Genomic DNA, 13222 nt, shown 5'->3' with positions numbered 1-13222 from the left:
TAAAAAAAAAAAGAAATTAACTGCTTCTTGGGGTAAGAAGAGCATCAACCAGAGGTTCTTGACTTTGAGTGATCACAAGAATTACCTGGAGAGCTTGCTAATAAAACAGATTTCTTTCCCCCTTCTGTGTCAGAAGGTTTGGAGTGGGGTCCAAGAATCTGTGTTTAATTGGTACCGAGTGATCCTCCTGTAGGTGATTTGAGGACCACACTGTGAAAAACCCTGACCTGGCTTTAGAACACAGAGGAGCAGAGAGGGAGAGAATTAGCATTTCAGGGATTACTAGGTCAACGTTAACATCTTAACAGATCATCCCACCATATATATTTGTGTAGTATAAATAAATACATATTTACAATATATAATATTACAGAAACTATTGATATAATGATGTAATATATGATTTACCTATATTTTCACCTACTATTATAGTGTGATCATTTTTTTTCTTAATAAGTCCTTCAAAACCCATAATATTTAACTATATAAGTATGCATAAGCTGCATTTACCTAGCCCCTATTACTTAACATATGGGTTGTTTTCTGGGCTTGATGTTCTAAATGATGCTTTGATTGATGTACTTCTCCATAAACTGTTATTTTGCTTTTGTAGTTTAAAATAAAGAACCATTTTGAACAGTCAAATTAAGGCTGGCATTCCTTTAAAGTATTTGTGTTTTTCTCCAACAAAAAGATGAGTAGTTTGGGTCTTGTTTAATAACCAATACACCTTGGAAACTGGCTTTCTGTTTTAACACAATAGAACAGCTGGGTGCTTCAGCTAAGAAGAGAGAAGTACTTTAAATGTAACCCTAATGAGCCCACACTGTGTTAAGTGGGACATCTGAGGTTGGAAGCCTCAGAGAACACATCTTCCGATACTAGCCAGATTAAGCCTTGTTATTTTCGGCTCACAGTAGATGTAACCTACTCCAGAAACATCAAGCAGTGTATTTCAGGAAGCATAGCAGGTGGTTAAAACATATTTTATAGTCTGAAAGTTGATAACAAATAACTCAAGTAGTCCTTAGGACCATTGCACCAAGCCGGGACCTCGGTGTCAATGAAAGGCCAGTAGGGAAGTAAAAGAGTGAATGACTCCTTGTAAAAGGTGGCGTCTTCAGGATGTCAGCTGATCCGACTTTTTTTTGGTAAATAAAGGTAAACCAATTGGTCTATTTACAGCCAGGGCAGGGGCACTCTTGCCCAGATGCCATTTTGACTTGCTTTCAAGCAGGCACTGAATAACTATTAACCTCCTTTATCGAGCAAGGATTTTCAAGGACCTTCTATGTTTAAAGACTCTGTATTTGGTTCTAGAGATTAAAAAATTAGTAAAATCCCATGTTTTACCTATCCTACAATTACTCACAATCTCCTGGCAGAGAGACACATAAACAGTCACAGTATAAGGTGATTATAGAGATATGTGCAGAATGCCATGGGACCTCTTGGAGTAATTCTAAATATTTAAGAATAAAGAGTCATCACATTGCCAGAAAATGGTTAATCAGTTTGGAAATTGTTGCTCTTAGCTTAAAATGGACACTATCCCAGATATTAAAATAATAATAATAATGTTTTATATATTACTTAGATGGTTCAAGGCATTGTCACAGATATAGAAGAAAATATTGAATCAGAGAGCTGGAAAGGACCTTAAGAAGTCATCCAGTATAGCCTGTCATTTAGACGCATGGAACTGAGGACTGCATCCAGGGTCCCACCCTGACTCGATGGCAGGCATAGGGCTGTAGTTCACATCCTCTCTCTAGTGGTCCAGTGGTCTTTCTCTTAAACAACTGACAATATTTTGTACTGAGCCCTCTTGTCCTATCTTTGGACTCATTATTGGCATGACCTGCACAATTAGGATGGGAACTGAAGTAAGAGGTGTCTGCAAAGCTAACTGACACATTGGCTATCTCATTAGTGCCTATCTGAGTTTGCTGACTTTCCTATCTCTTGTTCATGTGAAATAGAATTACACTAAGGTTCTAAATACGATCTTCTCAGGCTTTGCCCCTCTATGCCTCAGTTCCCCCTTAATTCCTGCCAAATAGTTTCAGGAGTACCCAAGGCCATCTCCTGTGTTGGTGCACTAGCCTTTCTAAGTGTAGGTTATCTGCCATGTTCTTCTGCCCTGACTCTTTGGGGTGAATGTCTCATCAAGGCCAATTGCAGCTGAAGCCACAGCTGCTACTGACTCCTGCCAAGGAGGCCAACGAGTGCGCTCAGCTTTCTAGGGGTGGGTCTGAGTCTACTGGCATCTTTGCTAAGGGGACCATCTTCCATTATTGTTTGCACCCAACTTGCCACATTCTGGGCTCTTGATATACCACCGAGATTTGATTGAATCTGGTGGAAAATCTCAGAATTATCTTTCCCTCCACCTGTGGCCCATTGGGCTACGACCAGGCTGTTTTCTCTAATTCTCACTTCTAATGGGTCCTGCATGCAAATAGACTCCGTGATGCTTGCCAAATTGGCTTTCAAGACATGACAAAATCCTAGGTTGAATAAAGCTTAGACTCTAAATCAGTACTTCACTATTTAGAAGAGCCTAATGTTAATACGGGTTCCAAGGAAAAAGAGGTCCATAATCACGGGTAACACTGGTTTCCACCATTAAATAGATTTTGGGGGGAAGAAAGAGGGGAAGAACAGCAGCTTTATTATATAATATAAATTATAAAATTATTTAAAATAATTTATTATTAAAATATACATGGCATAAAATCCACTCATTAGAGTAAATGATTTTTAGTAAATGTATAGAGTTGCGCAACAACCATCACTGTAATCCAGTTTTAGAACACTCGCAGCACTTCTCTGGCTCAACTTTCCTCAAATTTACTTACAGTCACTCCCCGCTCCCAGCCTGGCCCCAGGCAACCACGTATCTGCTTTCTGTCTCTGTGGATTTGCCTCTTCTGGAGAATGTCATATCATGGAGTCATACGCTACACGACCCTTTGTGTTTGCCTTCTTTTACTTGGTGTAATGGTTTTGACGTTCCTCCATGTTGTAGTATGCACCGGTAGTTTGTTCCTTTCTCTTGCTGGTTATTCTTCCATTGCATGCATATACCACCGTTTGTTCATCCATTCATTAGTTGATGGACATTTGTATTGTTCTCAGTTTGGGGCTATTGTAAATTATGTTGTTATTTACATTCACATATTAGTCTTTGTGTGGGCATGTGTTTTTATTTCTCTTAGGTCGGAAGTGTTCAGTAAGTGTACGTTTAACATTTTAAGAACGTGCCAAACTGTTTTCCAAAGTGGCTGAACCATTTCTTATTCCGACCAACAATGTATGAGGGTTCAAGTTCATAATATCCTAGTCAGCATTTGCTATCGTCTGTCTGTTGATTGTAACTATTCTGATGGGTGTGTGGTGGTAGCTCATTGTGGTGTGAAATAGGTTTTTATTCAGGTCTTCTCACAGCTTTTAACATAGCCATGTGCCTTATGAATCTCTGAAAGAAAATGGTGAATAGAGTATGCAACATTTCCTAAACTTATTTGCTCTTGAAATTCTTTTTTTCCCCTGAAATGAGCATATTAAAAGGCCTAATGTTCTGCAGAACACATTTTGGGAAGCATTACATCATTTGATTATAACATTATTTTTAGCTTCGTTCTGTGTGATATTTAATCATGAACAAGTGTTTACCACGCGATGATTTTGAATCAGATAGCATAGACGCAGAGGTTAACAGAATGTAAGAGTTAAAGGAGGATGCTTAAGAGATTTGTGCTGGGTCATTTTGGAGAAGCAGTGGTTTTCATGAATAACTAAATGTCAGTTTGTTTTTCTCTGTGTTTTGTTCCCCAGCCCAGTCCAGATGGGCCCCCAGATCTCAAGTGGAGTTAGGCAAGGCTCAACCTGAGATCCTGGCTACAGTTTCCTTATCAATCCTCAGATAATAATCATAACAACAACAACAATCATAATAAAAAATCAAATTTATATTGATCACATCCGTGCCAGGCACTGTGCTAAGCACTCTTCATGGATTATCTTCCCAAATCCTCAACGTAGGTACTAGTATTACAACCATTTTACAGGTGAGGAAACTGAGGCACAGAGTCGCCAGTAGCTTGCGCACAGGTAGCAGGAAGTGGCAGAGTCGGGATTTGAACCTGGGGCCTTAACACTAGGGGTTGTGTTCTTGAACCATTCTGCTATATAGCCTACCACCCTCTAAAAAGGCAAATCAGCCTGAAAAAAGACTTGTCTGTCTTTCTTTTTTTAATTTATTTATTTTGGCTGCACTGGGTCTTAGTTGCAGCATGAGGCATCTTTGTTGCGGCATGCAATATCTTCAGTTACACACACACACACACGAAAACTTCTACCTGGTTTTGTTGTCTCTAGGTTTTCACTTAAAAACCAGGACACGCATTCCCACCAGGAAAATCTTTCCAGATCCCTGCTCTGCATGACGCTACTTTACTCACTTCAACAACAACTTCAGGGCTTCAACAACTTCAAGGGAAGCAAGGGCTTCCCTTGCTCAAAGGAAAATTCTCAGTCCCTGAGCAGGGCATTCAGACTGATTGCTATTTCCCTCCCCAGTCTGTCTCCCATAATCGCCCCTTCTTGGATCCTCTGCTGTGGGCAGATGCTTCATTGCTGCCAAAACAAGTGAAGCCATTCCTACCTCTGTGCCTTTGCTTCTCCCTGTTCTCCAGCCTGTAGTGCCCTCCTCTCTGTTGTTTGCTTCTCTGAGCCCTTTCCTGCCCTTGAAAATCCCCCAATCTCTAAGATGCTATTTCAGCAGAACTCAGCTCATAGCGATCCTTCCCTTCTCTGAACCTCCTTGGAGAACCTACAACCTGTGACTCTGGTCATCTGTCCAACCTCTTCAGCCTCAGTCTTGTTTATTGTAAACTGAGTATAAAAACAGGGCTTCCCTGGTGGGGCAGTGGTTGAGAGTCCGCCTGCCGATGCAGGGGACACGGGTTCGTGCCCCGGTCCGGGAAGATGCCACATGCCACAGAGCGGCTAGGCCCATGACCCATGGCCACTGAGCCTGCGCATCCGGAGCCTGTGCTCCGCAACGGGAGAGGCCACAACAGTGAGAAGCCCGCATACCACAAAAAAAAGAAACAAAAAAAACAAAAAGAACAGCCCCTGCCTCATAGGGTTCTTGTCCCAGTTGGAATATGTAGAGCACACGATAAACTTAGCATTGTACTTGGCTCAAAGCCACAAGGCAAGTGCCCAATAAATGAAAGATAATATTAGTGAGAGTTAATATTAACATTTAATTTTTATGACTGCATGATGCTTTGTGTTGTTTGACTCTCTCATGAGGGGTGGACATCTTGAGAATGGGGATCAAGTCATGTCATAACTAATACAATGCCTTAAGCACCAGAGATCCTGGGGAATGTTTGTTGAGGATGGGCAAACAAACTTGAACTTGAGAGTCAGAAGCCCAATGTCAGTCCTAGCTCTGCAGGCAGCTCCTTGTCTGACCCTGACTTGTCTCCTTGGACTCCTAAGTTTCTTCCACTGTACATCATCCCTAACATTCTCTCTGAAGCTGGCTTCAAATCCAAGCCCTGAAATTGATTCTCTGTGTTACATCGGGCACATTCTTTAACCCTCTTAGCCCTCAGTTTCTTCATCTGTGAAATGGAGAGAATAACATTGCTTCACTATTGGCTGTGAGGATAAATGAGGTAATGCTTGTAACATGCTCATTCTTAGTCCGCAGTTAACAGCTGCTCTTCTGGTTGTTTTATTATTGCTGTTTAGCTTATAATCATTAGACTTGCTGATGTTTTTGAATATATGAGTTTCCTGGTGCTGCCATAACAAAGGAGTACAAACTGGGTGGCTTAAAGAAAGAAATGTGTCGTTTCACAGTTGTGAAGACTAGAAATCCAAAGGCAAGGTGTTGGTTTTGATTGATCCTGATGAGAGTTGATTCCTTCCGAGGGCTGTGAAGGAGAATCTGTTCCAGGCCTCTCTCCTTGCTTCTGGTGGCCTCAGACATCCCTTGTCTTGTCAATGGTACCCTCCCTGTGTCTCCACATCATTTTTTCTCTATGTGTGTCTGTCTCTGCATCCAAATTTCCCCTTTTTATAAGTCACCAGTCATATTGGATTAGAGCCCACCCTAATGACCTCATCTTAACTTGATTATCCTTATAAAGACGTAGTTGCAAATAAGGTCACATTATGAGGTACTGGAAGTTAGGGTTTCAATATACCTTTTTTTTAGGGGGGAGGGGTCCCAGTTCAACCCATAAAGGATTAATAGCTGTACTCTATAGAAAATACTTTGCTGGAAAAATGAGTTGGCATTTCTCAACGAAAGAGAAAAAAAACCCACAGCACTTGACAGTGAGTCTTCCCGACTCCACGACACCTGACATTCACAGCAGTTCATTTAACTGGATCAGACGAGTGGAATTTGTTTTGACAAAGATCTGCTTCTTTCCACAAAGCAAGTCCCAGGACCTTTGCCCCGAGTGGTATTTCCCACATGTGCTTTTGGAATTGCAAATCTATCATTTTTAGTTCATGACATTTTTGCAGAACCCCCAGGATGGAAATAACACACCAGATCTCAGGCAGTTGGCGCGTTCTTTCTCCATTTTTTATAGCACTCTGCAAAGCTCTCATGCTGTTTACATGTGATTTATATTCCTCCTGTGGTCCTAAATGCATATAATAAAAACAGATTTAGAATATTAATTTGACATGGTTCAGGCCAGCATGGCCTAATACAAATTTATTTACTGGGGATGGTGAAAAATCTGAAAGGATGAAGTGAGAATCAGTTCTCAGTAAATATTTCTTGCTGACTTTTTACCTCACTGTTTCTCAAAGCGTAGTCCACTGGATTCCTTATGACGTCTGTGGAAGTTGCAGATTTCCAGGCCCCATCCCAGCTCTACAGGTTCAGAGTCTTTGGGGGAGGGGTGCTTGGATTTGCATTTCTAATGAGCCCCTCATGCCCTGACTGGCTCTGGCCTACCCTGCGTTTGAGAACCACTAGTGTCTGGCATCCCCCAGTAGATATCGCTTGTGTTTTCGGAGTCAAATGAGTTCCAGAGCTGGAGTCTGTCCAGGGCTGAGGGCGAGGAGAGCCAGGCAGACAGGTGTAGGGCAGGGGGTCCAGGGATACCCTGTGGGCACGGCAAGGGCAAGCGTGTCCAGTCCTCTGTGGGGTGGCGTCGGCTGAGCTTGGTGAAAGGACAATGTGGGTTTCGGGTGTGACAGGGAGGCCTGGAAAGGTTGAGGGAACGAGTATGTACTTCACAGCAGGTGGGTTGAGCTGGGGAGTGGATTTCTGGCAGCTCTGATGAAGAGATCTGAGCATCCATCTTAGTCCGAGGGTCTGGCAGTGGGGAGAGTTGAAGTGAGTTAAGGTGTCCGGGAGGGGTCTGGCCTCCACCTGGGGGGGCTGCTCAGTAAGAAGCTGGGCCTCAGAGCCACTCGGGGAACCGCGTGACTCAGTTTCTGAGCTTGAACCAGTCCCTCTGCATGCATTCTAGAATCTGTTTTCTAAACTCCCCGGGGGATCTAGTGTGACAGACCCTTGGAACAGCATTTGGGAAGAACGACAGCCATGGAAAGAACTTTGGGTAGCAGTGGACCTGGTTGAGTCCTGGTTCTGTGACCTTGATCTAACTCCACCTGAGACACAGTTTCTTTATCTGTAAGATAAGGAGGCAAACACATTTTCTTTCTTTTTCTGATTGTTGTAGGAATTAGGGATAAGGGATGTGACACATTTAACACAGTTTCTGGTACCCAGGAGGCATTGTTAAATGGTGACTCCATACCTTGTGAGAACTGGAATTCTAGGGATGTAATTAGGACAGGGTCTGTTGGGCATGGAAATCAACAGATGGACCCACTGATTGGAATTGGGATATAAGGTAGGGTCTTGGCTCTGACAATACTGGGTCTTGGTTTCCAGAACTGGAGCTAGAAAAAAAAAGAGCAAAATAACATCAATGCTTAAACAGTGTTTACCAAGCAGGTCAGGCACTGTTCTAAGTACTTTATGCACAGCCTTACGGGTTAAGTACTATTATTATCTCCATCTTACAGATGAGAAAATTGAGGCTCAGAAAAATATGTGCATGATCACATGGCCATTATGTGGCAGAATCAAATTTCAGGCACAAGCTCTCTGGTTCTGGGTCTTTAGCAACTATTCTTGCCTATTTAAGACAAGTACAAGGTCAGAGTGGCCCTGGAACCACAATGCTGAGTTTCAAAAGTAAGCTGAGCCCTGGGAAAAATGGTCCTGGATATTTCTTTGCCATACATTTCTAGATGTAAAATTGTACAGCCACTTCATGCCAAAGTTAGAAAAGCTGGCCTCCTCATAACAGAAGCTGAGCTGTAATAAACCTGCCCTGTTGCCAAAAGCTTGATCTACCCTAACAGAAAACCCATAACACAAAATCGTCTTGTATTGAAAATCTCTTGCTCGCTTTATATTTCATTCTTGTATAAGACTTGACCCCTTTCATGGGTTAATCAATGCTTCCAAGGGCCTCTCTGACCACTGCTCTTTTTCACCGGTTTAAGGCTCCTTCATTTGGTATGAATCTGATGTCTAACCAAGATTTCCTCCACATTACACATGAAGCACTGGCACTAATAAACATATTTGTTTAATTCTGAGAGTATTTTGTCAGAATATCCACATTTCATAACATTCTTCTCTTTCCTTTCTCTGTACTCCAGGGTATAACCTTCAGTAGCAGAACAAACCAGGCCAGCAAGTTGCCAAGTCCCACAGACTCCTTGTCAAGGAGAACAGCTGGACCCATTTCTAATCAACGTCTCCAACACAATACCCTTGGATTGCTGCAGGAGACCAGACCAGGATTTGAAACTTTCCAAAGACTTCCAATAGACATTGAGTGCACATGGATACTTAGGTCGCCTTTGAGACCAAGGCGAAGAATACAGGTGTCACGTTCACCCAAGAAGTCTACATTTAAACAACTCTGTACATAGAATGGATGATGTTTATTGAAACAGCCCAAACCTCTTTCACAGTGCAAGGGATATAGCTCAAGAGGCAAGCAGGCAGTCCCAGAACCAAGGAATGGATGACTACAAATATCATGACAACTATGAGGGCTATGCCCCCAGTGATGGCTATTATCGTGGTAATGAATCCAATCCAGAAGAAGATGCACAGAGTGATGTTACAGAAGGCCATGATGAGGAGGATGAGATCTATGAGGGCGAGTACCAGGGCATCCCTCACCCAGATGACATCAAGGCCAAGCAGACCAAGATGGCGCCCTCCAGGGTGGATGGTCTTCGGGGCCAGGCAGACCTGATGGCCGAGAGGATGGAAGAAGAAGAGCAGCTGGCCCACCAGTACGAGACCATCATTGATGAGTGTGGCCACGGACGCTTCCAGTGGACCCTCTTTTTTGTTTTGGGTTTGGCCCTGATGGCTGATGGCGTGGAAGTGTTTGTGGTGAGTTTTGCCCTGCCCAGTGCAGAGAAGGACATGTGTCTGTCTAGTTCCAAGAAAGGAATGCTTGGTAAGTAGAAATTTTCAAAGGTCATTCTCTTTGTGGCATTAAAATCTGAAGGGGAAAGAGCAGTAAAATTTGTATAGCACCTGTCACTGTTAGGTATCTTAAATCTATCATAGTGTCCTTGCAACACTATCATTTTACATCCATTTTGTCACTAAGGTATTTTTATCTCAGAGAAATTAATAGGCACAGGTTTACAAAGCTAGTAAGTATTGGAGCTTGGGTGCCTACCCAGATCTGTCTGAGTCCCAAGCTCTTAGTTCTTCTTTCCAAGGCTGTTTTTTTTTAAATTGAAGTATAATTAATGTACAATATTGTATGTTACGGGTGTACAACATAGTGATTCACAATTTTTAAAGGTTATGTTCTTTTTTCCAAGTCTTGTTGCCTCCTTGAGAGTCTGGTTTCTCTCTTTTTCATGTTAAACCATCTTGCATAGCCAAATGACAAATTCATTTTGTGTGTGGCAAGCCAGGGGTCTCTTCCACTCAGTACTTCTCTCTATGTCTTTCCAGAACCTGATAGCATCTGCTCCTGGTTTCTCTTGTATATAAGTGTTAGTGGGCTGAATGCCCATGTGCCTTGGCGATGAATACTGGGCTGAGCCACCCACAGAGCCCCTTCAGGCTGTTGGGGATCACGCTGTGAAGCACAGATGGATTCCATGGGATGGAGGACCAGCTTTGCAAATCATTGATGAGACTAGCACCATCAGAGCCAAACATCAGATATCAGGGCTTGCGGCACAGAGGATTCTGTGAAGTTAGAGAGAGGATGGGCATAAATTGTGTGACATAGAAGAGATTCATCAAAATATAGACAAAATAGTCTTGGTCATTAAATGTCCTGCAAAACATATTCATTCTCTAATTTCAGAGTCCATGCAATTGATTGTTTAGCAAATATACAGCTACAGAGAACTTACTGTGAGTCAGGTTCTTCCTCAAGACGGAGACATATTTATGACCCACAAGAACTCAAAATCCATCTAACAACTTAGTTCATTCACTCAAAAGATATCTCTTACTTGTGTACCATGTTTTAGTCTTTGTGCTCAGGCCCTGGGGAGAAAATATTGAACAAGGTAGATGTAGTCCTTGACTCTCAAAGAACTTACATAAAGTAGGACAAACAAGCATTAATGAACATAGAGAATTATTTGATTATGGTAGGGATACCTGCTATGAAACACTTTGTGCCATTCTGGTCCCAATGCCTGCTATAGAGCAGGGATTGACAAACATGTTCTCTAAAGCTCCAGATGGCCTCTGTCACCACTACTCAACTTTGCCTCTAGCACAAAAGCAGCCATAGACAATTTGTAAACTAATGGGCACAACTGGTTCCAATAAAACTTTATTTACAAGAAAAGGCAGTAGGCTGAATTTAGCTTATGGGCTATAGTTTGTTGGCCCCTGATTTTGAGCCACAATAAATAAGATTGGGATATAATATAAAGAAAATATCTGCATAGAGAATTGTCCCTGGAGGGTCTTAAAAATGGTTTTACAGGCTCACAGATAATAGAGATCAGACTTGTGGTTGCCAAGGAAGGGGAGTAGGGGAGGGAAGGAATGGGAGTTTGGGATTAGCAGAGGCAAACTATTATATATAGGATGGATAAACAGCAAGATCCTACTGTATAGCACAGGGAACAATATTCAATATCCTGTGACAAACCATAATGGAAAAGAATATGAAAAGAATATATGTATAACTGAGTCACTTTCCTGTACAGAAGAAATTAACACGACACTGCAAATCAACTATACTTCAATAAAATTTAAAAAAAAAGAAAAAAGAAAAATTCGGGCCAATATCCTTAATGAATATAAATGCCCCCCCCCCCCAAATCAGCCTTAAAGAAGTAAATTCTGACACATGCTAAAACATGGATGAAACTTGAATTATGATAAGTGAAATATACTACTCACAAACACACACACACACAAATGGTTTTATCCATTCCTGCTTAATTAAAGAGACATTTAAAATGATGAGAACTCTGTCAGATATGGCCATCAGGAAACCAGAAGAGACCAAGTATATGCAAACAAAAGAAATGACTCAATAAGCAAGACGTCACCCAGAGTTTTTAAACACCAACAAAATTTTATTTTTTAAAAATTATTTTTATTATTTTTTTATCAACAAAATTCTGCTGTGTTTCTCTAAGTTTCAATAGATTTTTTAAAAAGGGCAAAAACCAAAACAAAACAAACCCCAACCTCCTGATCAAACCAAACCATCCCCAATTGATCTAAATATTTCCAAGACCATTATTTTGTTTTGTGACATTCTCAACTGAAACCTTGGGTCCCTATTAGTCCAAATTGGTATGTCAGTAACGCTTTCACTCTCTCTTGTTCCCTCTGCCACCCTGGTGCCCAGTAACCTCATTAACAGCATGGTAACAGCTCCTGCTGGCTCCCAGGGCAAATGCTAGGAGTTGAGGGAACATGGTCCCAATCTGGAGAGCCCACATTTGTGCAATTTTACTTTCAGTGTTTATCATGAAGATGCTATGACTCAGCCCAAGAGGGGCAGGCAGACCCCTGAGCAGAGATGGACTCCCGATGCACTTTTGGGGCCCCCTGTATGGATCCAGGGAGGTGGGTGTTTGGAGGGTCTTGTGAGGCCGGCTTTTCCATGTGCTGTCTCATGTCAACTTCATAGTCACCATGGTGCTTAAAGGATTTTTATCCCATTTGTACACATCAGAAAACAGGCTCAGAGAGCTGTATTTAATGTCACATAGTAATTGCTGGAGCTGGGATTTCAACCCAGATCTTTCTGATTTCAGGGTCTGTGTTCATTCTGCTATACCATACCGCCTTTCTTTCACACATGGTCTTTAGGAAGGAGGTCATGCCATGGGGCAGACTTCTTTCCAGTCATCAAGCATCCCATAGATTACTTGAGCACCATGGATTGCTTCCAACAGAGACATAGCATGGTGTGGGGAATAGTGGTGTGGACACTGGTGTCTGGCCACTAGGGTTTGGCAACTGGCTATATCATTTATTTTCCAATGACCTTGGGCAAGTCATCACTTCTTTAATTATCAGTTTTCCAATATATGGAATAGGGTAATGATACATCTGTTGTGAAGATTCAGTGAGATAAAGCTGGTAAAGCAATCAGCTCTCCATGCCCCTAAACTACTGTTTGTTCTTGTTACTTTGTATTATGACAGTCTCCCTTCAGCATTTACAGTGAATTATAGTTGCAGTGAGACAATGGAGCAGCCTGGACCCTGCAGCCAGGTGGCCTGGGTATGAGCCCTTGCTCTGTCAATTCTTAGGAGGGTGACTTTGGGAATTACTTAGCTTCTCTGTGCCTTGGTTTCCTTCTCTGCAAAATGGAGATACTAATGGTATCTTACCTCATAGGGTTTTTGAGGGCTAAATGGATTTAATGCATTTAACTTGCCTGAAACAGTGCCTGCCCATAATAGGTGCTCATTTTAGTTATTATTGTTGAGGTTGTTATTATTACTAAGTTGATTGCTTGATAATGATGACTCATCCAAATTCAGGACTAGATTTTCTCAGGTGACATTGCATATTTCGTTAACCCAAAGTTATTTATAATAGGCTTTTAAGGTCAAGCTTCCCTACCTTGGCTGGTAAAAAGGCCTTTTCTGTTCAAGTGCTAACCCAGTTCTTTCTTTCCCCTTC

General features: G+C 42.0%; 1 protein-coding gene across 3 annotated transcripts in view; it reads left to right on the top strand.

Moving 5' to 3' along the window:
* The first annotated feature begins 9004 nt into the window (after positions 1-9004).
* The window catches only part of SV2B (synaptic vesicle glycoprotein 2B), a 76641-nt gene continuing 72423 nt past the window's right edge, over positions 9005-13222 (top strand). For 2 of the 3 annotated variants that reach the window (XM_060170607.1, XM_060170597.1), the window contains exon 1: positions 9005-9545. In XM_060170607.1, coding sequence (XP_060026590.1) covers positions 9095-9545 — 451 coding nt within the window. In that variant the 5' untranslated portion in view covers positions 9005-9094. The remainder of the gene's footprint in view (positions 9546-13222) is intronic. The other variant, XM_060170617.1, reaches the window with a different exon arrangement.

Source organism: Lagenorhynchus albirostris, chromosome 1 (genome assembly GCF_949774975.1).
Source record: "Lagenorhynchus albirostris chromosome 1, mLagAlb1.1, whole genome shotgun sequence".
Classification (NCBI taxonomy): Eukaryota; Metazoa; Chordata; class Mammalia; order Artiodactyla; family Delphinidae; genus Lagenorhynchus; species Lagenorhynchus albirostris.
The sequence above is the reverse complement of the archived record's forward strand: the minus strand, read 5'-3'. Positions and strand labels throughout refer to the sequence as shown.